Source organism: Arvicanthis niloticus, chromosome 4 (assembly GCF_011762505.2).
Source record: "Arvicanthis niloticus isolate mArvNil1 chromosome 4, mArvNil1.pat.X, whole genome shotgun sequence".
NCBI classification, from domain to species: Eukaryota; Metazoa; Chordata; class Mammalia; order Rodentia; family Muridae; genus Arvicanthis; species Arvicanthis niloticus.
This window is the reverse complement of record NC_047661.1, coordinates 42,296,177-42,320,603: the sequence shown is the minus strand read 5'-3', so window position 1 is coordinate 42,320,603 and position 24,427 is coordinate 42,296,177. Positions and strand designations below refer to the sequence as shown.

At 40.2% G+C, this 24,427-nt stretch overlaps 1 protein-coding gene across 4 annotated transcripts in view; it reads left to right on the top strand.

Annotated features, from left to right (window-relative positions):
- Positions 1-4,750: 4,750 nt before the first annotated feature.
- Positions 4,751-24,427, top strand: part of Igsf10 (immunoglobulin superfamily member 10) — a 28,926-nt gene continuing 9,249 nt past the window's right edge. Inside the window, exons 1-7 of one of the 4 annotated variants that reach the window (XM_034500458.2) lie at positions 4,751-4,904; positions 5,422-5,518; positions 7,902-8,096; positions 9,507-9,636; positions 12,710-13,100; positions 16,791-21,047; positions 22,573-23,473. In XM_034500458.2, the coding sequence (XP_034356349.1) occupies positions 7,903-8,096; positions 9,507-9,636; positions 12,710-13,100; positions 16,791-21,047; positions 22,573-23,473 (5,873 nt within the window). In that variant the 5' untranslated portion in view covers positions 4,751-4,904; positions 5,422-5,518; position 7,902. Of the gene's footprint in view, positions 4,905-4,953; positions 5,519-7,901; positions 8,150-9,506; positions 9,637-12,709; positions 13,101-16,790; positions 21,048-22,572; positions 23,474-24,427 lie in introns of those variants that run through there. The other 3 variants (XM_034500459.2, XM_076932418.1, XM_076932419.1) reach the window with 3 other exon arrangements.

Genomic DNA, 24,427 nt, shown 5'->3' with positions numbered 1-24,427 from the left:
AGGAAAGCTCACTAACTCCTTTTCATATGTAATGCAATCTATCAATATCTAAATTTAAGACAATATGCTAGACCCCAGATTTGTCACTATGACTAAAGACACAGGGCAATGTTGTCGCTAAGGCAGGGGAAGGCAAGCTACTGTGATAGCCAGTTCACTACAAATTCTTATGATGAATTAGATAAGAAGGGTTTCTAATTTTTAATTAAGTATAAAATCAAAAGAATAATTATTTTAATGTGTAATATTATTGTGTAATAATATATGTGAAATATTATTTTAATGTGTAACACATTAAAAAAAGAAGTTCGATTTTAAGTGGCTAGAAACAGTTGTATTAGAATATATTCTTGCTTACTCACTTGTCTTTGCCTACTGTCTATGTTTCCTGTAAATGCAGAGTTGCTTACTTGTGACAGTGATCATATGACCCACCAAGCCTTCCTTACATGCTCACTATATGGCCTATTGCAAGAATGGCTGCTGAGCTGACGCAGACAGATACAGACACCCACAGACAAACAGTTGAGGGAACTTGGGGGACTATTATGGAAGAAAAGAAGGAAGGATTGTGGGCCCCTGAAGGAGATAGGAACACCACAGAAAGACCAACATAGTCACCTAACCTGAATCCTTGGGGCTCTCAGAGTCTGACCCACCAACCAAAGAACATACAGGGGCTGTACCTAGGCCTTCCAACTCATATACAAGAGATGTGTGGCTTGGCCTTCATACGGGTCCTGAACAACTGGACCAGGGCCTATCCCAAAAGCTGTTGCCTGTATGCAGGATATGTTCTGACTGAGCTGCCTTGTCTGGCCTCAGTGGAAGAGGAAGTGCCTAGCTTCTAGCCTTGCAGAGACTTGAAGTGCCGAGGTGGGAGTGAGGGGGATATCCAGGGAGGCCCTTAACTGCTAGGAGAAGAAGAGGGGGAAGATTTTGGAGCAGGAGTGACTGGGAGAGGGCAGTGAGCGAGTTGCAAAGTGAATAAGTAAAAAAATAAAATTAATTTTAAAAAATGTGGCTGCTGAGGCCTACTCTGAAAGCATTGCATTTTCCCCATATCATTCTGTGACTATTAATTAAAACTACTGCTACTAATGACAGATGTAGGAAACAACTGTAACTTTATTGTGACCACAAGTGGTCCTTGGAACCTTTTTTTATTGTGTCTTTCACAAGTTTATTTAGCATTTAATTACAACAGAAAAACCTAACTAGAACACCTATAATGCTATTATTATATTGACATATAGGTGACTAAAGGCCTGTGGTTTGACAGTTGTGTTGGTTGTGAGTCAATTGTATCTGAACAGGACTCACACTAGTTATTCTTTCTGTCTCATTTTCACGTGTATATTGATTATTCATTCCAATTAATATGAAAATTACAACTTAGACATAGTAATGATTGTGCCTAATTAGAAGACATGTAAGAATCTGGGCATCTGTTTATCTGTTTTCATGAATGCATGTCTTTAGATCCATACATTGTCATGATTGTCAAGAGGTTTTGTTTCTTGTATTTTTTTTTAACTGCTTGGGCTTGGGATAAAATACTTTTATCGAGGGATTAAACTATAAGATGGTATAATTGGCACATCAAATACCATAAAGGATTGTAAATAATGTCAGTGTCAGACAGATGACAAGCAAAACAAATTCTATGGAGTGATTTAAAAGCAGAAGAAGACACATACTTTTTGTATGTATAATATTGAGCTGGGAATTTGCCAATGCTGTTTCGGTTGTGATTTAAGCATCTCCTTTTAATGGTGGATTATTGGAAGAAAAGTATTAAGTGAACCATTGGAAGAAGTAGTCAAGGTGATAAAATATCCTGACATATTGGTAAAAGACCACAGTCCAGGAAACTGAGGTTTGAGAATTCATATTAATTCCAGTTGCCCCTGTGCAGCCCTGAGACTTTGGCAAATCAGACACTCAACTTCACCACCTTCCTACACAACACAGTTACTGTCCTTGGACTTCACATACTGAGTGTAACCATTAAGCTGCATTGAGACATGAGACTGAGTTGTTAATAATCTTAAAACACAGATTGTGTTGTTAAGTATGTGACCAAAAGAGAATGATGATGCTATTAACCTTTGACATGCTATAGACTCTTAATATTATGGTAGAAATGTCAACAAGCTTGTGGAGGCTGGGAAGTACAAGGCTTAAGAGCATGGCCTTTCAATTTTTAAAGTAATTCCGTATGTGTTCTGACATCCTAAGCAATTTAACCCCAAAATAGGCATAGTTTTAATGCCTATTTTATCAGAATATGTCTAATTAACTCTTCTAAAAAGCCTTTGATATATATATGTATATACATATACATATATATATATATAATCTAATGTAAATGTAATTTATTGACATAATTAAATAGGAGAAACTGAACTAGAATAGATATAAAATATGCTTTGGCTTTCTAATAGTTCTTATAGGCTATATAAGAGGTGGGAAAGGAATATTTGAACCAACTAGAAATAAAATAATCCTGAGTAATGAGCCTGGGAAAATAAGTACTTTAACACACTGCAATCGTCTCTCTGTGGTTTGCTGGAGTTGAGGTCTGGAAGCCCGACCTTGGTTAGAAATAACCTAGCGAACACAGAGCTATGATGTTAGTCTAGAAGTAGGTTTGGAAGAATGACCAACTGCGGCTGCCAAGAACATAGTAGATGCCATATTTCCAAGGCAAGTGTCCACATTTGAACATCACGTGTGAACTCTTAAGAATATGGCTGTCTCTGCAGTGCTAAGGACCTTGCTCATGCCACACATGTCTCCAGGGTTAATTCTAACCCTGACTTGCTGACTCTTTAATTCTACCTTGATAGTTGACTTACCTGTTACTAACTAGAAATCACTTGGATATGGAACATTACTGATCTTTACCCAAGCAAGGCAGCCTCAGCTTTGGCAGCTCATTCATTCTGTGGAGCCCATTTGCTTGGGTTTGAATCAACTGTAGCATTTGTACTTACAAGATGCATTGCCTGAGATGAGTGATTTTTCTTCACACATACATAAAGTGAGAGCAGTATGAAGGTGTTCCTTGTATGCTCATGGATGCTATTATAAAACAGAAATAAACTGACTTTTTTAAAAGCTTATGTTATTTGTTACAAAGTATATCTTCCATAAACATCATCTGTTGTTATAAATTATTTTCATAATTCATCAGTTAAAAACTTTAGAAAATTTGTTAACACAAAGATCCCTAGTCCCCTGCCCTAGAATGTTCCGTATGGTGGGCCTGAGAGGTGGAGCTTCAGAACTTGTTACTTATTCTAAGACCACATCTTCAGAATATCTGCCCCAAAACATTCATCTGAAATTCTCATCAAAGGCTCATGTGAGCTGCAACTTCAGAGATGAAACAGTTATGTTAGTCACATTCCTCAAATAGTGGAAGCCCGCTAGAAGAACAGGAGCTATCAAATGCCTTCAAATTGTCTGGGGGCACCTCTGAAGGCCGCATTGACCCTGGATGGTGTGGGTAGGGGTGGGAAAAGGAGAAGGAAATCTACAGCAGAATTTCTATCTAGTTCTCTGATACTATCTTTCAGAAGATAGGTTTCTCACCCTGGCAGTGGGGCCTGAGGAGGCTGAGAGGAGGATCCAACAAGCCCATGAACTCATTACTAACTTCAACAATGTAGCAAGACCCATCGTTTCAAAAAACAAACAAACAAACAAACAAAAAAAAAAACCCAGGGTCTCTCCCTCCCTCCCCCTTCTCTCTTTCTCCCTCCCTCCCTCTTCCCCCTGTGTATATCTGTTGTGTGTATCAGAATAATATCCAACCTTACAAAAGGATGTCATGACCCTCAACACAATGAGGGAAAAAACGTAAAAAATATGGCAAATGAACTAAGTCACATGCTGAAAAAGTATCGTATGTTCTCATTATTGGGTTTTGTTCCCTAAATAGTCAAATATACAGAATATAGACAAAGGTGGGTTATGCAATTGGGAATGGAAGGATACTTGTAGATTAGAGGACACAAAGCAACAATTACAGAGTGAAACAATCCTGAGATTTAATGTATAATATGAGGACCGTATTTAATAATTTAAAATACTCAGGAAAAGAGTGTATCTTACTAACACATTTACAGAGAGAATAAAGTGATAGATACGTTTGTTTCATCTTCATGTAGCTTATAATTTCATATTGTACACTTCAAACATATATACCCAATAAAGAGGAAGACGATAGGTGCCTCCCCTGGGGCGGAAGAGTACATTCGAACCTCAGACACCTCCCTTCACTGCTGTCTCAACTTGCAAGCTGAAGTAAGGGGAGCCACAAACCCAGAACAAACAACGATGATTAAAACGTCTTCGAATGTTATTGCTGTTGTTATCATTATTGGCATATATTCATTGTGTAGACTGTAGGGATTCATGTCATTTTTATTCAAGTATATCACACGCTGTCAGCATATTTCCTACCACTACCAGCCCCCTTCGCCCCGCCCCCAGCACACACACCTTTATCTTCTCCTGGGCATCCACTCACTCACCTACCCAAGCTCAACGTTTTTTCTCCCCCTAATAGTACCTCCCTACTTTTATGTCTAGGTTCCCCCCTTTCCCTGTTAGAAGATGGAAGAGGTCACGAAAAGAAAGAACTTGCAGCCCCAGAGCCAGTTCGAGACACAGATCCAGCCACCAGGCAGGAAAAGCCCAGGGCTTCCCAACCAGGGCGGAGCAAACGCGCAGGCAAGCCTGGGTTGGCGCTGGTGGTCCCGGGTAGATGGCCCGCCCATTCCCAGAAGCAGAGGCTATTGCTACGTCACCTGCTCCGCCCTCCTCCGGAGCGAAGACCCCTGGAGGCTGAGCAGACCCCAAAGGCGGTGCAATTCCATTGGCCCAAGGCAGAGGTGAGCTGCTGCTAGTCCTGCATGGATAGTGACGGGACTCAGAGAGTCTGGTTAGATGCGGGAGCTGGGGTTCAGGGCGAGACAGAGGGTGGGATGGGCAGAAGGATCCAGGGAAAGGAAAGTGCTGGAGGGGAGTGGGGACAAAAGCAGCGATCAGAGGATCACTTCAGTGACTGAGGCCAGGCAAAAGGCGCGGGAAGGATTATGTGTAGCCTGGGACCCTTTCATAGACACTGATGAGGCGTTTGTGCAAACCAAGCAATTTGAGGAGAAACCCTGGGACTTCGGAAAGAAGAAGTGATTGATTAGTACTTGTAAGTTTAGGTGACTTTAAGGAGCACTAACTAACCTATACTATTGAGGGAGGAGGAAGAGCATTACAGAATCGCCAGCAGCAGCAGCCGCACTTTAGAAATGGATGATAGCATTAAAAAAACAGAAGGGCCTCCAGGTCTCTGAAGCGTCAGTCCCCCAGTTATAAGTTAGAAAAGACTAAGCCTTTTGCTCCCTTTGGAAGCAAAGAACTTTCCTTCACTCGGGTGAAGACTCCTCGGAAGATTTCCAGTCTCTGCTTATGTTACAAGAGGATTCAAGACCAAGACAGAAGAGCCCAGGTATTGCCAACTCTTTTGTTAAATACAGTTTGAGGCTTAAATGTACGGGAATTCATGTGATATTTATTTAAGGCTCTGTTCTCTCGTGACTCTTAGGGTGCAAACAGTCACGTCTGTTTCCCAGTCTTTGTTCGTTTGATGACAGCAAGCGAGCTCACCTGCTTTTTTTTTTTTTTTTTCCATCATGCAGAGAGTATTCAAAATTATTCTGTGATCTAAGAGTGACGGCATAGGCATAGAAGTAACCATTAATAAGCCTTGATTAGGGTTAAATGCATTCTTAACAGTTCCAGGTTGGGAAGGATCACTGAGCTGTCGCCAAGTGAGGGTTAAAGAAATTTTCTAACAAGCGAAGCAGAATACTTCCTTGGCCATGCTCCCCATCCGTGCAGAGGGGTGTTTCCAAGCAGAAAAAGAGCAGACAGTGTTATGCCTGCAAAGTCAGAGTAGCTGCTATTGTGCTGGCCAGAGACTCGGCCCTCCCAGCTGGTCAGTTTACTGTCCTCTTGGTCATTAGTTGGCTCTGAAAAGGCCAATGTGTCTTTTTTGGCAAGGACTTAAAAACATGTTAGAAAGAAATTTAACCTCTTTTTTTTAGTGGGTTATTACAGCTGTAAAAAGTGTTTTGGAAGGTTAACTCAAATAAATAAAACATATATTAAATAATACAATGTTACAAAAATTGATCATATAAAGTACGTACACAAATGCATATGTGAACAATACATACATACATATATATGTGTATCTATTTAACTTTTTTATCTATTTACTGTTGCAGAGTCTTCTAAATTGCACATATGCTATTTTTATGTTTCTAAAAGCATAAAAATGTATAAAAAATCTAGAAGGCTCCTGTGGAAACAAGAGCCTTAATTGTCCCAATATCATTATTATGGTCTCTAACAGTAGGGAATCCTGCCTTTCATTAGGAAATGAGAAGATATAAAGACATGTTCACAATAATAAACCTATTTAGTGATAAAGTCCAATGGGAGGTTGGCTCACACTGGTCTATAAAGAGTCCATTTTCTGTGGTGCCTATGCCAGTTTACACCCCAGGGGATAAGGATTCTTCTCTCTCCAGATTTCACTAGCATTTATCTTTTTGATGATGTGCATTCTGAATGGAATGAGATAGAATCTCAAAGAAATGTCAATTTGAATGCCCTGAACAATCGTTCATGTCTTTCTTCCAGTTCACTAGTCCATTTAGTCATTTATTGGATAATTGGGGGTATGTGTGAATTTTTTGCAGTTCTTATGGAATTTCAAAAAAAAAAAAAAAATCATCTTGAAACTAGAACTACCAGTCCAGGGTATGTAACAGAAAGAAGTCTGTGCAGCATTTATTGCTACATTATTCATGACAGACAAGAATGTGGAACCAACTTACATAGTCGTCAAAATATGAACGAATAAAGAAAATGTGGAAATGTGTACAACAGAATTCCACGTGGTCATAAAGAAGTGAAATCATGACATTTGCAGGAAATGGATGCAACTGGAAATTAATGGGGCTTATCAAAATAAGATAGACTCAAAAGGAAATACCATGTCCTTCTCTTACAAGCAGACCCTAGAATTACAATTGTACGTGTACATATGTGTTTAGAATTTTATTTAATTACATGCTATTCTAACCTGTACATGTGTATATAGGAATGCATGTGATAAGAAAGCAGAAACAAACTATGGGAGGGGTATATGACGGAAAGCATAAGAAGGAGAGGAGTTAATAAGATCAAAGCATAATAACATAGGCGCCATGATGAAACGCACTAATTTGTATGCTTACTGAACCACAGACTGTGACAGGAGGCTCAAGTTCAAACCTGCGGGGAGTCCCAGCACAGAAAAGGGGACCTAGACACAAAGTTCCACTAACCACTAACCAAAAAGCCCTTTGCAATTGCTGTCTGCTGGGAGAGGGAATACCAGTTTTCTCCAGTGGAGTGACCCTGTGCACAACAACCACATTGCAGGGCAGGCCTCCTGCACAATAGTAGTTGACAATACACAATCGACTCCATGGATTTTTTTTTTTTGTGTGTGCTATTTTTCATTTTTTCTTACTGTTTTTTGTTGATGTTGTTGTTGTTTTCATTTGTTAGTTTTGACAAAGAGAAAGAACATGAAGCTCAGTGGATAGGAAGCTGGGGAGGATCTGGAAGAAGCTGGGGGAGGAGAATAATTGTATAAATACTTAAATACTACTTAAATACTTTAAAAAGATTCATTTTGCCACAAAAAGGTGTGAATTAAATTAACCAATTATGACTCTTAAAGAAAGTATCCCCAATTATTCCCAGAGTTGCTATGTATGATGTGCCTAGGTCTTTGCTTGAACTGTCCATATAACTCTGGTGTGGTGTCTTTTCAGGATGCAGATGAGAGGCAGGGAAGTCAGCTGCTTGTTGAGCTCCCTCACTGTCATCTGCCTGGTGGTCACCCCTGGGAGCAAGGCCTGTCCTCGTCGCTGTGCCTGCTATGTGCCCACAGAGGTGCACTGTACATTTCGGTACCTGACCTCCATCCCAGACGGCATCCCAGCCAATGTGGAACGAATAAATTTAGGGTGTGTGGACCTTGCCTGATCCCCTTCTCAGAGAGGGACCACTGATCTTCCTGGTACTTTGTCCCCCAAACACCTATGATTACTTTTAACAGTTTTCTTCTAAAATGGGTTCATAAGAACCTTATGTTGTGGAGACAATAAACATTTTTTCCCAGTAGTCTTTTACTAGAACTTGAAGTCCCTCTTAGTTGTTTGGGAGCCTCGTAATTGTGGGGCAGCTTTCTTCTGAATAGATATTTACTGGAAAAGACAGGGTTTCTGTTAGCAATCATTGTTATGATACCAAGCAATGTTTTGAAGGTTTATGAAAAATTGTTCATACGTATAAATGCATAAGTAATGGGATATACAATCACCTATGTGACATTAGTGAGCACCTACAGTACTAATACCAAGCACTATTATTCACATTGGGAGGAGGTGGTATGGGGAAGGCAATGCAACAAGGATTGTAACAGCATACCCAGTGCCTTGGAAACGATCACCAACCACAACCATAAAGACTGGCATTGTGTTCCCCCTACGAGAGAGGGGCCTTAGGCTGAGCTTCAGTTGAGAAAATGCCTGAATAAGATCAGATTATAGGCAAGCCTGTGGAGCATTTTCTTAATCAGTGATTGATAGGGCAGGACCTAATCTATTGTAGGTGGTACCATTTCTTGGCTGGTGATACTGGGCTCTATAAAAAAAAAAAAAAAAAAAAAAAAAAGATCAGGCTGAGCAAATCATAAGGAGCAAGCCAGTGAGCAGCATCCCTCCGTCGTCTCTGCATCCGCTCCTGCCTCCAGGTTCCTGCCCTGTTTGAGTTCCTGCCCTAGCTGCCTACAATCATGAACAATGATGTGGAAGTATAAGTCAAATAAATCCTTTTGTCTCCAACTTGCTGTTGGTCATGGTGTCTCATCACAGCAATCATAACCCTCACTAAGACGCTGGTGTTCTTAACACCATTGGACTAAATTCTATTACCTATACTTTATAGCTCAGGAAAATGGAGCACAGGAAGTTTCCAGATTATACCCAGAGTGTAATCTGGGCCTGAGCTCAGAATCACACCCATGTGCACTCCAGTGCCCAGGCTTCTTAGCCACTAGTTATTTCCTCCTGCCAGTGGGAGGCAATGGTGCCATAGAGAATGGTCTTAGTGATCTCAAAGAGAAAATGGTAGGCTTCAGTGAACGGTTGGACATGTGTAAAATTTTGAGAAGAGGGAGGGTGATAATGAAGCTGCAAGGGCTTAGGTGGGAAGTGGACTTCCCATTTTAATATTTCAAGTTAAACATTTCAAGTATTTGAAAAAATCTCTTGGGAACACAGTTACAAAAAAAGAAATTTCTGTTTGTTTCTGCTTTGACATTTGAACTTGAATTGACAGATTCATCTGAAGCCTAAAATGATTTTTTTTTTCAGGTATAACAGCCTCACTAGACTGACAGAAAATGACTTTTCTGGCCTGAGCAAACTGGAGTTACTCATGCTGCATAGTAATGGCATTCACAGAATCAACGACAAGACCTTCTCAGGCTTGCAGTCCTTACAGGTGAGAGGGGTAGAGGGTGATAGAGGGTTAGAAGAGAGGGGAAACTGTGGGGTATACCCCAAAGCTGCATATCCCCCTGGGATACATTCTATAATCATTTTATAAACTAGGAGCAGACATCAAGGAAGGATTTCAATTGTAATGCAATTTTGTGTGAAGATTTGAATATTAAGAAAATGCTGGGCACAAATACAAGGACCTAAGCTTAGATCCCCAGTAGCCACATATAAAGCACAACATGCGATTCCAGTCCCAGGGAAGCACCTGTATCAGAATCCCAGAGACTCAGTGGCCAGGCACTCTATCCAATTAGTGAACTCCATATTCGGTGAGAAAATGTGACTAAAAAACTAATGTGGAAAGCATCAAGGAAGAGATCCAACATCTGGTCCCTACTCATGCATGCAGAGGGAATCAGAGAGAAGGAAAGAAAATGGAAGGAAGGAAGGAGGGAAGGAGGGAGGGAGGGAGGGAGGGAGGGAGGGAGGGAGGGAGGGAGGGAGGGAGGGAAGGAAAAAAGGAAGAGATGGGGGAAAAAAGGAAAGGGAAAGGAAAAAAGAGATGAGGGAGGGAAAGAAAGGAAAGGGGGAGAAGGAATGAAAAATAAATCAATTTTCAGGGATTATTAAACCTTTAAAATTTATCCATAAAAGGCCATTTCTACCTGTTTGTCTGGAAGTAGAATGGGACCCCTTCATATAAAGGACAGTCTTTAACATGGTAGCATTTTCTAAAGCATTACAAATTTACAGTTTTCTTTACTTTTTTATCCTCTACCATCTTCAAACTGAAATTACAAATATTCCCACAAATGAAGAAAATGTTGTAAGAGTTACCACACACCTAAGTGGGAAAATAAAGGATTAGACAAGGCTAGCAATAAGAAAGACGAGAACTAAAGAGATTGCACAGGGAGCCCTTTCTCTGCTTATAACCTTGACGGTTTTGAGAAGCTGACTTACGCTACATGGTAACTATTCAACTCTAAGTAAAGAATGCTGCTGTTCATGATAAGCACAATAAAGTACATGTGTCCCATAATACTCATCATGATTTCCATGCAGCACAGAAGAGCAATCAAAGCAATAATACCCACTGTTTACTGAGACTTTAAAGATCAAACCAGAGTTATGTCTGATATTTTAACGTAGGGTGCAAAGCATGCAGTGTCTGAATGTGATAGTGTTGATCTGGGTAGATCAGACAGCATTTGGGACATATATCTTCAGAAGGAATTGTTCCTGTATCCCGCATGAAATTTTCTACCTATGTTATTGTCTTAGCCAGGTTTTTTTTCTGACTGAGAAACACTGGGTTTGAGGTTTTACTCCCAGGTATATGTAGGGAAATGCTGTCCTAGGTTCTCAGTTTGGCTTTTATTTATTAGGGATGTTGGCAATCCAGAAAAGCCTCTTTGGAAGAGATTACAATTTAGGTCAAATCAGAAAAATATGTACAAAGTTATTTTTTATTAGCATTTCCTGTTCTTTTCTTTTTTTAAAAAAAAATAGTATGTTTTGAACTAATTAAAAAGGATTAGAAACTAATCAGAAAGGGATTTGATGAATACTAAAGCATCATGAAAAATTTTTAATTTTTTTGGCTTTCGATTTGGAATCAATTAAATTCATATTACTGAAAAAAGACAGCAGGCCAGATGTGTGCCAGCGGGGGAGTGGATTAAACCGCATAACATGCATACAACGTAGAAACGGAAAAGAATGAAGGGGTGACGTGTGCTAACATCTTGAAAACATTTGGCTACGTACGTGATGGAAGCCAGGCACAAAACGCCACATATTGTATGGTTACATTTATATGAAATGTTTAAAATTCTTGAATCCTTAGAAAACTGAAAGTAAGGTATTGCTTAGAGTAAGGGAAAAATTAAAAATTTATTGATGTGGATTGGTCTTCATTTGGGAAAAAGACTATTTTGTAAGATGAAATGGTTGCAGTAGATGTAGTTAAATCCCTGTGTATATTCTAAAAACCAGCATGCTGTGCTCTGAGAAGGGGCCTAACGAAGAAGCAGGAGGAAATGAAATGAGATGATAGAAAGGAAAGTCACATACCATGGCTTCTCTCATGGGTGGAATCCAGATATGTTAATATATTGACATACAAGCAGGGATAGTTAAGGGAAGGATCACAACCAACAGGAGTGAGAGGGAGACACTAGAAACTAATGGGAGGCAAAGTGTATGATCAGTGTGTGTGGAGACACCATAATAAAACTCTTTGTTTTGTTTGCTAACTAAAACCACTAAAATTTAAAAACAAAAATTTTTTGCATGTGAATTGTAATTCAATAAAGATATTAAAGTGGGGGAAATTGAAGTCCATCGACAGACTCATAAATTTTAAATGTATTTAAATGGCTTTTAAGTCTTTATTATTATTATTATTATTATTATTATTATTATTATCATCATCATCATCATCATCATCATTATTATTATTCCTAATGCTTTTCACCATACAGAAAGAAAAGTAGGCAGAGGAGTGTAATCAAATTAGTAAAGCAATCTGGGAGAAGGAAGGGAAGCAGCTATGGGTGAAGGCACATAGGACGTGAGAGGGAAGCAAGTGAGAAAAATGTGAACACATGCACAAAGACTGCACAGTGCACCACATTACTTTGTAATCTAATAACAATAAACAATAAAACCATTCCTGTGCACTTATCACCCAGCCTCAAGAGTTATCCTTGTGACAGATCCTGTCTCACTGCACCCTGTACACCTTAGTCCACTTAGCTGTTCTGAATTCAATCCGGGTCATGATGGTTATGCTTATATAGAATTAAAGACTAAAGAGACTTTTAAAGTAACCATGACATCTCTATGTCCCTTTAGCGATACGTTCTTAATATTTACAACTGCTTGTGTGTGTGTTCTGATTTCTCTAATATTGTCACATTTAATTGGCATCTAACTTGTTTGAATTGAGTTGTCATTAAGTTATGCACATTCCATAGAATTAATCTCAACATATTTCTACATTTATAAACTTTTCTCTCTTTGTAAACGTTCCTTTAAGAAAACAAACATGTCCGTGTCTTTATTTACAGGTCTTAAAAATGAGCTATAACAAAGTTCAAGTAATTCAGAAGGATACTTTTTATGGACTCCGGAGCTTGACCCGGTTGCACATGGATCACAACGACATTGAGTTTATCAATCCTGCGGCTTTTTATGGACTCACCTTGCTCCGCTTGGTACATTTAGAAGGAAACCGGCTCACAAAGCTCCATCCAGACACATTTGTCTCGTTAAGCTATCTCCAGATATTTAAAACCTCTTTCATTAAGTACCTGTACTTGTCTGATAACTTCCTGACCTCCCTCCCAAAAGAAATGCTCTCCTATATGCTAAACCTAGAAAGCCTCTATTTGCATGGAAACCCATGGACCTGTGACTGCCATTTAAAGTGGTTGTCTGAGTGGATACAGGGAAACTCAGGTATCTGTCTTGTTTATTTCTTAGTACTAATTAGAAAGAGGAGTCAGCTGGGAGAGCTTTATCTGTAACGGGAAGTCCTAGATAATGTAGATGCAGGATACGAAGTCCCCAGAATGATGAGTGACAATGGACTCTGTATCCGTCCACAGCTGAGTTTGTGCCACAGTGGGATAATGGGAAGCTGGGAGGCTGAGAAACTTTACTACGTGGCATTCTGTGTGAAAACTTTGCTCATCTGTGGCTTACAGAATCAAGACCATGGTTCTTGGCCCAACTGTCAGGTCCTCTAGTATGGCCCAGGCCTGTCCTCAGCCTCTCTTAAACCACTCGGCCCCTCCCCGTATCAGGCAGGCAGTCTGTGTTCCAGATCCTGACACACTACATCTGTTTCAGCTCGGAACCTGCTGTTGCCTCTGCCTATAGCTCTTCCCTTCCTACTGTGCTTTATGTGCTCTGGGATGGCAGCTCTGCTCAGCATTTCCACCACAAGGGACTCACACCGCTCATCTGTGCATCCGCATGAGAATCATGACCTCACCGCTCCTGTAGGCTGTCTGTGCTTCCTTTCCTGAGTGAACATTATACCAGACTTACAGAATTAATGTATAGAATGAAATGCCCGCTGCCTTCTGCTATGTCTGATTTATCTATCCCTAACCTCTGCAGTATATCTGGGACACAGTATGTACTTAATATTTTTTTGTTAAACTGTTATTATATAGCCGTTTAGGTGGTAAAAAGAAATAAGTTCACCATCTATCCATTAGTTGTTCATGATTCTAATATATCTCAAACATGTGAATATGAAAATATATTAAAATGTATGTATATGTATCATATGCCAATATACAATGTACATATTTGCCATATAGTTATGCATGTGTGTGTGTGCACGCACACACACACATCAAATACAGATGAACCCGTTAGGGCTAAATTCTTTCAGTCATGTCTAAATGACAGGTTCTCTTGTGCTTGTATTGGCTTACTAATAATTTCACAAGAGTTATCAATCAACTCACTCTTATTCTTAAAATTTTTTCATACACCCTAAGCAATTGGAAAGCCTCTCACAGGCATAATATGGCTGTTTCTCTGACGCTTGCTGTAGTCCAATGTTATTTACCATATGTACTTGTGTCTTTCATGCTTAGATTCTTAGGTGTTGCTTTTGTATAAATATAGGCTTTTGCCATTTTTTCCCGGCATGCATTCAGATATAAAACTTGAGTCTTACTGCTCAGCTCTTATGTATATCTATGTATATAACACCTTCACAATGCCAAATCGTAGTGTAGTATTCATAAAACCATCTCCAGTAGCAAAGTTAATAAATACGTGTGACAGGATTGAAGTCTGGCCAGCTGCCTACCTTCCTGATATTTCTTCTATCCTTCATCCTTTTATCTTTGCCCACTCCTCCTTTCTTTCCTTCATTCCTGAGCTGCATCTTTCTTAGGCATCCCCTGGCCAGGGATCTGACATACAGATTAGCCAACAGAGCTTACTGTCCTGTGGGAAGGCAAGCATCCAAACAAGATATTCCAATGGTGAGCGCTGAAGGTTGCAAAAGGAAAGCAGAGGGCACCAGGAGAGGTAAAGTAGGCAGGCCAATTGGATATAAGTGCCGATCAGGCTGAGCCCTTGAGAAGTGTGTAATCGGCAATGGCACTAGGCATGGTAGACAGACAGCTCGCATCATTGGCTTGGCATAGAATGACAGGCTGGGAGATGGAAAGCACTTGTTTGAGACTGGAAACTGGTGTGAGGCAGATGAAGTGACTCAGTGGGATTTGCATCTGAGCAAGCATGAGATCTGAAAGCTCTGGTCCAGTCACAAGCATCCATCAGCACCCCAAGATTTGAGCATAATTCTATGATGAGGGTTAACTAGACCAGAAGTTGGCTATGTTCTCTGCTTCACGAGGTCAGACTCAGGGCAATGACAAGCAGGTAACGTACACAGCTTGTCAGTAAGTGACAGATGGCATTGGAAGAAGTTCCTTGTGGTTGTTCAAAGCTTTTCATTCTTTCGGCCAACCTCCACTGCACGATTTTATTTTTAACAAATTTTTTGAATAATGACTGTGATATTATGTGGCACACAAAAGTATAGTAGTGTTTCCTCATCCGTGAAGGATACTTTCTAGGACTTACAGTGGATGCAGAAAACCATAAGTAGTAGCAAACAATACTGTTTATCTCTGAACACCATGGCCCTAACTTTTGAAGTTTAAAGTACGTTATCAAAATTAACACAAGTTTTTCATTCTTCCTAATTTCACAGCTACATTCTCACCATAAATCCTGTAATTCCAGAAGGTGTTTGCAACATGTTGTTGGGTTTTTTTCTTTTCTTAAATCAAGAAGTTTCTTTAGAAAGGAACCATGCCCATAGCTTCTATCCAGCATACCTAATTGCCTGCATCAGCACTCTTGTTTCTGAGGGTATGATTAATAAAAGAGGGATTGCTTGAGCATAAACAGTATGATATGATGAGTTTATGAGATGCTTGAGGTTGCTATTTAGATGCTATTAGGCATGGAGCAAATTCTGTGTACATTCACTGGAAAGAATGATTGTGTCCTGTGCTGGGGTGGGACCAAGTGAGACAACCTGAGATTTCATCAGTCTACTCAGCACTGCATGCAATTTCAAACTTAGATTTGTTTGGAGAACTTTCCAGTTCATATTTTCAGACCATGGTTGACTTCAGATGAGAGGTGTGTTTCAACACACCTAAAGGGTTTAGAGTGTCTCACTTGGGCCTTTACAAGGAAATCACACCTGTGTTATACTGTTCTCATGAATTACATCTAAGACATCTGGTGTTTCTCTTGACTACTATGTTCGGCAAATGGTATAGGAACCAGTATGTAATATGGGACAGCACAGAAGTCTCAGACTATGTGACTGTAGTTTTTGGTTCAGAGAAAAATTCTATACCTATGGTTTAGCATTGAATAACCAGCTTTTAAAAAATAGGTTCATCAGAGCACTATTTAAAATGCCCAAGTATATGTCATCTCAGTGCTCAAACAGGGCACCTTTGTGACTAGTAGTATATGATTTGCAAACTCTGACATTACTGGACACAGTCTCTCCCCTCCCCAACTAAACGTGGTTCTCCACTACTGAGAACCCCTCATCTAACAGGACATCGATAAATAAGCTTTGGCTGTCCTCCTCAACTACATTCCACGTACTATCAATGCTTACATCTTATTGGCTGGCTCTATCTACATCTTTATCTCCTGTTTCTGTCTGCATTTTTCCATCCCTCTTTCTACTAAGCTAGAACATAAGCTGCTCTATTGGATAATGGAAAAAAATGCTTGGATTTTTTTACTGGTATCCCAGGTCTTAGAGATTTCTAAGCAGGCTTACCTTTTAAATTATGTTAGAGGAAGGTCTACAACTGTCCTAAGACCTTGGCATGAGGAACTTTCTGGGAATAATAAATGCAGTTGTAAATAAGGCAGATAAAACCCCCACACCTGTGCATGATGTGTGTGGGCAATGTATTTTTAGAAATCATTTCAGAAGCATAAAATGTAGTAACTCGGTCATTAAATATTAAATTTTCAAAATTGCTGTCCTAGTGAAAATACTTCTTTAAAGTGTTCATGTTCTAATTTATAAAGAGACCACAACTTTTGAAAATAATTAAGTTATGATTTTTTTCCTAGGTATAATAAAATGCAAGAAGGACAGAAGCCCCTCCAGTCCTCAGCAATGTCCCCTTTGCATGAACCCCAGGGTCTCTAAAGGCAGCCCCATTGCTGTGGTACCAGCTGGAGCTTTCCTATGTACAAAGCCAACCATCGATCCATCACTAAAGTCAAAGAGTCTGGCTCTTCAGGAAGACAATGGATCTGCTGCCATTTCACCTCAAGATTTCATAAAACCTTTTGGCTCCTTGTCTTTGAACATGACAGACCTGTCTGGAAATAAGGCCAATGTGGTCTGTAGTATCCAAAAGCCATCTAGGACATTGCCAATTGCATTCACTGAAGAAAATGATCACATTATGCTAAATATGTCATTTTCAACAAATCTTATGTGCAATGTAGATTATATTCACATCCAGCCAGTGTGGCAACTTCTAGCTTTGTACAGTGACTCTCCTCTAATACTAGAAAGGAAACCCCAGCAGACTGAGATTCCACTGCTGTCATCCAAATACAAACAGATGGCTCTTAGGCCTGAAGACATTTTTACCAACATAGAGGCTGATTTCAGAGCAGATCCTTTTTGGTTCCAACAAGAAAAAATTTACTTGCAGCTGAACAGAAACACCACCACACTTAACACATTACAGCTCCAATTTTCCACTGATGCTCAAATCACTTTACCAAAGGCAGAGATGAGACTGGTGAAACTCAAATGGACCATGATTCTGATGATGAACAATACCAAATTGGAACATACTGTTTTGGCTGGCGGCACTATTGCCCTGGACTGTCCAGGCAAAGGTGACCCTTCACCTCACTTGGAATGGCTTCTAGCTGATGGGAGTAAAGTGAGAGCCCCTTATGTCAGTGAGGATGGGCGAATCCTAGTAGACAAAAATGGGAAGTTGGAACTCCAGATGGCTGATAGCTTTGATACAGGTCTTTACCATTGTATCAGCACCAATGATGAGGATGCAGATATTCTCACATACAGGATAACTGTGGTAGAGCCCTATGTAGAAAGCAAGCATGGAAATGGCGTTCAGCACACAGTGGTTACAGGTGAGACGATCGATCTTCCATGTCCTTCCACTGGTATTCCAGATGCTTCTATTAGCTGGATTCTTCCAGGGAACACTGTGTTCTCTCAGTCATCAAGAGACAGGCAAATTCTTAACAATGGGACCTTAAGGATGTTACAGGTTACACCAAAAGATCAAGGTCATTACCGCTGTGTAGCAGCCAACCCATCAGGGGCTGATTTTTCCATTTTTCAAGTTTCAGTCCAAATGAAAGGCCAAAGGACAGTTGAGCATGAGAGGGAACTAGATGGATCTGGACTTGGAGAACCCAATTCCACTGTTTTCCTTAAGCAGCCACCATCTTTGAAACTCCCTGCATCAGCTTTGACAGGGACAGAGGCTGGAAAACAAGTCTCTGGTATACGTAAGAAGAACAAGCATAGAGACTTACTACATCGGCGGCGTGGGGATTCCACACTCCGGAGATTCAGAGAGCATAGGAGGCAGCGCCCTCTCTCTGCTCGGAGAATTGACCCCCAACACTGGGCAGCACTTTTAGAAAAAGCAAAAAAGAATTCTGTGCCAAGGAAGCAAGAAAATGCCACAGTACGGCCAGTGCCACTGGTTGTTCCACCTGTGGAACTCTCTGGCGAGGAAAGAGATGCCTCCGGCATGATTCCTCCAGATGAAGAATTCATGGTTCTGAAAACTAAGGCTTCAGGTGTTTCTGAAAGGTCACCAACTGCTGACTCTAGACCAGTGAATCATGGCTTTGTAACAAGTATAGCTTCTGGCACGGAAATCTCCTCAACTGTGAATCCACAAACACTGCAATCTGAGCACCTTCCTGATTTCAAGTTATTTAATGTTATTGACAGTACCGCTGTGTCAAAGAGAATGAACCCACCTGTAACAAGCAAAGTAGAAGATACAACAAACCAAAACCCAATCATCATCTTTCCATCCGTCACTGAAATTCAAGATTCTGCTGAGGTAGGGAGAACATCTCCCCAAAGTACACACCCCGTAGCAGGGGGAACCGTGGCTACCTATGGCTATACCAACATTCTCAGTAGCTTCACCAGCAAGGCCAATACAGCCTTGCAGTCAACAAATCCAACAGAAAGCTATGGACCTCAGATACCTATAACAGGAGCCAGCAGAGCTAGCAGTAGTGACACCTTTTCTCATGGTACTAAAGATCCTAGCTTCTCCAAGCACCCTTCATATACACACACCACTGCCCCTTCTTTATTTAGAATTCCTAGAAACAACAATACAGGTAACTTCCCCTTGTCCAGGCACTCGGGAAGAGAGAGGACAATTTGGAGCAGAGGGCGAGTTATAAGCCCACATAGAACCCCAGTTCTTCGTCGGCATAGACACAGGACAGCATTCAAGGGACCTGCTAACAGAAATATGAGTCATGTTTCAGCCACAGAGTACCCTAGGATGTGCAGAACCTGTTCTTCTACAGAGAGGCTCACAGTAGCCACCACAGCACTCTCAGTTCCAGGTTCATCCCTCCCCAAAGCTAACAATGTTGGGGTCATAGCAGAAGAATCTACCACTGTGTTCAAGAAACTATCATTGCAATTTAAGGACAAACAAAATGTAGATATTGAGACAATAACAACCACTACAAAATATTTCAGAGGTGAAAGTACCCACTTGATTCCCACTGAAGCAAGTATGACTTCTACTCCAACATCTGTATCCCTGGAAAAAACGCTTATAGACAATAGTGGTCCCTTGAGCATGCCTAGGATCATGCAAGCTGGAAAAGATTCAGTGGTAACACCACCACTTTCCAGTCACCTCAGCAAATCCTCAACACCAACAAAAGCAACAAGCACAAAATTCTCAAAAAGGAAAGTTCCCTGGCATCAGACCTTTGTAAATAACCATAACAAGGAGGGGATGTCCAAGAATCTGTATCAATTTGGTTCACAAAAGAACACAGCCACTAAGCTTCCCAAAATAGCTCCTCTTTTACCCACAGATCATGGTTCCCCCTCACATTCTACAACTCTCTTGGCAAGTCTGATGCCAGCTCCGCCTGCAACAATGGCTGCCATTCAGCACAATGGCACTGAAATACAAGGTACCAGAAGTCTCTCAACAGGGAAGGAGCAGCCCTTCACCAACTCCTCCCCAGTGCTTCCTAGCACCATAAGCAAGAAATCTAATACATTCTTCCTGTCAGTGGAAATCCCCACAGTGACAACTCCTGCTGCTATTGCATCTGTCATTATCTCTGAAACTCAACAAGCAAGAGCCGAAGAAGCAAAAGATCAAATAAAGGGGCCTCAGAAGAACAGGAAAAACTCAAACACCACCCCCAGGCAGATTTCTGGCTATAGCACATACTCAGCTCCAACAACAGCTGATACTCCCTTGGCTTTCAGTCATTCCTCACTACAAGACGCTGGTAAAGTTGTAAGTACAGTTGCTTATCACTCAGCAACTTCTCTCCTCGGCATAACTGAACTGTCCCAGGAGTGCACCCAGACTTTGGGAAATACAACAGCTTCAGAAACAACTTTGTTGAGCAAATCACAGGAGACTACTACAACGAGAAGAGCCTCAGCCATACCACTCCTCCTCAGCAGTGGGCCGCCCCCAGTACCCACTCCTTCCCCTCCTGCTTTTACTAAGGGTGTGGTTACAGACAGTGAGGTCACATCGGTTCTCAAGATGACATCAAATAGAATGGTCCCCATATATGAATCTTCAAGGCACAATACAGACCTGCAGCGACCCTCAGCAGAGGCTAGCCCCAATCCTGAGATCATAACTAGAACCCCTGACATTCCCTCCTCTAATCTGTTACCCTCCACTCCTATGCCAGCACCAAGAGTAGATAAACCACAGAATTCTAAATGGAAGCCTTCTCCGTGGCCAGAAAACAAACTTCAGCTCAAATCACATTCAGAAACCATTGAAAAGGGCAAAAGACCAGCAATAAGCATGTCACCCCACCTCAGCTTTCCAGAGGCCAGCACTCATGCCTCACAGTGGAATGCACAGGAGCATGCAGGAAAGAACGCCGGTGATAAGAAACCTGCTCAAAACCCAACTTCCAAGCACCTTCCCTACAACTCTCTACCGAAGACTACATTGAAGAAACCAAGAATACTTGGAGGAAAGGCTGCAAGCTTTACTGTTCCAACTAACTCAGATGCCTTTCTTCCTTGTGAGGCTGTTGGAGATCCACTACCCACCATCCACTGGACCAAAGTCTCGTCAGGTATTTGGAACCATCAGCAACTCCTTAAAAATAAAATAAGGGCATGCTTGGATCTTTTAGGGTTGTAATCAAAGAACCAACACTAGTTATAAATTTCTCCAAAATATAAAAGCTATTGATATCTTCATTTGACATTTGCATATTGCTCATTAGAAGGATTTTTTTTTTTTTTAATTTTACATTTTAACTGGGTGTGTGCCTGCACAGAGGTGCCAGATTCCCTGGAGCTTGAACTACGTCTCCAGCCCCTACTAGAAAGTTTTAAACTTTACATTTATTTTATGTGTATGCATGTTTGGCCAGCATGTGTGTATTATGCACACATGTGCTGGGGTGAACACAGGTCAGAACAGGAAATCTTACTTCCTGGAATTGGAATTCCAGTGACTACGAGCCAGCACTGGGCACTGGGAACTGAACCTAGGTTCTCTGCAAAAGCAGAGAAAAAAAAGTGTTCTTAACTGCTGAGCCATCTCTCCCACCCCTACTAGAAGCTATATATGTATATAATGTGTTAAAGATAGTTTGGGGGAGGGGCAACTAGACAGACCCATGTGTAAAGGGCACCTATTACCAAGCTTTGTGGCTTGAGTTTAATCTCTGGAACAGACATGGTAGAAAGAGAGAACCAACTCCCTCAGATTGTTTTCTTATCTCTACCCACTGGCAGTGGCATGCATGTACCCATACATACACACACAAATCAATGAAATGTATTGATAATGTAAGTTTAAAAGAGTAGTTGTTACGGCTAGATAGGATGGTACATGCCTAAATTGCCAGGAATGGGGATGAATTTAATGCCAGCCTAGGATATAAAATTAGATGCGATTTTAAAACAACATTTTAAAACAACATTTTAAAACAACATTTAGTACCAATTATTTATCTGATATTAAATGTTCTGCACTAAAACCATATACATACAGGTAACATTGTATAGGCTGAGAAGATCATATTTATATGTTTATACATACTATAGTATATACCCACATATATATACACATATATATGTATATATATATATACACATACACATACATACAACAAAAATTAAAGAAAAAGAGGCCAAAAAATTGAAAGAGACAAGAGGGGTTACATAGAGGAATTGGAGGGAGGAGAGGGAAAGGGTGAAATGACCTAATCATGCTATAATATCAAAAATAAAAACATTAAAATAAATGAACAAAAATGTTAAAGCTAAAAATACTTTGAAAGTTGATCATATATATGTATGTGTGTATATATAAATATATATATATACATACACACACACACACACACACACACACACACACACACACATATATATATATATATATATATATATATATATATATATATATATATATATTACATAAATGTCATGTTGAACTATCTGGCTTTTAAATTTAAATTTATGTGAATAAAAAATTGAAAAAAAGCTTTAGCCATCTGAAGACTATGCTTATTAGTTCAAATGTATTTTTTTTGTCAGTCAACAATGATGATGAACTCATCTATATATTTTTTTTCATCTTACCAGGACTTGAAATATCCCAAGGGACACAGAAAAGCCGGTTCCATGTATATCCCAATGGCACCTTGTCCATCCGGAGGGTCAGTATTCAGGACCGTGGACAGTACCTGTGCTCTGCGTCTAATCCACTAGGCACAGACCACCTTCATGTCACTTTGTCCGTGGTCTCCTACCCTACTAGGATTCTGGAGAGACATGTCAAGGAGATCACAGTTCATTCTGGAAGTACTGTGGAACTGAAGTGCAGAGTAGAAGGTATGCCAAGACCTACAATTTCCTGGATACTTGCCAACCAAACAGTGGTCTCAGAAACACCCAAGGGAAGCAGAAAGATCCGGGTAACACCTGATGGAACATTGATCATCCATAATCTGAGTGTTTATGATCGCGGTTTCTATAAGTGTGTAGCCAGCAACCCATCTGGCCAGGATTCACTGTTGGTTAAGATACAAGTCATCACAGCTCCCCCTGTTATTATAGAGCAAAAGAGGCAAGCCATCATTGGGGTTTTAGGTGAAAGTTTGAAACTGCCCTGCACTGCAAAAGGAACTCCCCAGCCCAGTGTTCATTGGGTCCTCTATGATGGGACGGAACTAAAACCACTGCAGTTAACTCGTTCCAAGTTTTTCTTGTATCCAGATGGGACTCTGCATATAAGAAACATCAATCCTTCCGTCAGGGGCACTTACGAATGCATTGCCACCAGCTCCTCAGGCTCGGAGAGAAGGGTAGTGATACTTACAGTGGAAGAGCGAGAGACAGTCCCCAAGATAGAAACCGCCTCTCAGAAATGGACAGAGGTGAATTTGGGTGAGAAATTACTACTGAACTGCTCAGCTACTGGAGATCCAAAACCCACAATAATCTGGAGGTTACCATCCAAAGCTGTCATCGACCAGTGGCACAGGTAAGGGTTTTAGAATTATTTCCTTTGTTAACTTAGCTATACAACTTTTAAAATGGAAAAGAGATGCAGCAAAGCTGGCAGCATCGTCAAAGATAATCCAGGATGCACAGGAAGGTGACTCTATCTAAAGAAAGGCATTCCATCTGACATCACTGAATACAAAATCACTCGTATGTGCTTCACTCTGATCCAGATTCTTGGCTTGGACAGCTGAGAGCTATGGGAGAAGCTTATTAGCTTCCATACTGGTGGAAGTTGTTCCTTTTCTTGTAGCTACTTTAAAAATGAAAACTGTGTAAAATTATTCACAATTTCTGCATCTAAAAGAGAACTCACAATGTTGAGGCTGTTGGAAGAAGATGCTATGTTTAATTCAGGACCTGATGCTACACACTTTAATCATGTCATAATCCATTCTTAAACTTACAATACACTTTATGAAAGGCACATTAAGACCTCCCCCAAGTAAAATATATCCAAAATTCCATAAACTTGATGTTACCAGATATAAACCTTTTTTACTGTATTCTTTATAAAAATTGATATTCACTGTATACTGCTCACTATATCTTAAATCCTGTTTTTGAAAAGCAAAAATTATAGCGTGTGAATTATAAATGGTGCTCTCCATGACTTTGTGTAATGGTTTTATATAATGCTAGAAAGAGATGAAGCTGAGTACTTTTTCATTAACATTTATTTATTAAAATATACATGCAATACAAATTAAAAATAGTATATATGAATTTACAAGGACACTTGGAAATTGAAGTACTTTTTCCTACTGTTACAGTAAGTTGGTACAGAATATAATGAACAAATTTGTAATTTTTGATTCAAATGTCAATACTAATTTTCAGGTTTTTCAGGAATCAAAATTACCTTAAATGTTAAACTGTAATTCACTAAGATGTAAAGTTTTAAAATGCTGAGCTAGAGAGTGTGGTCTTTAGA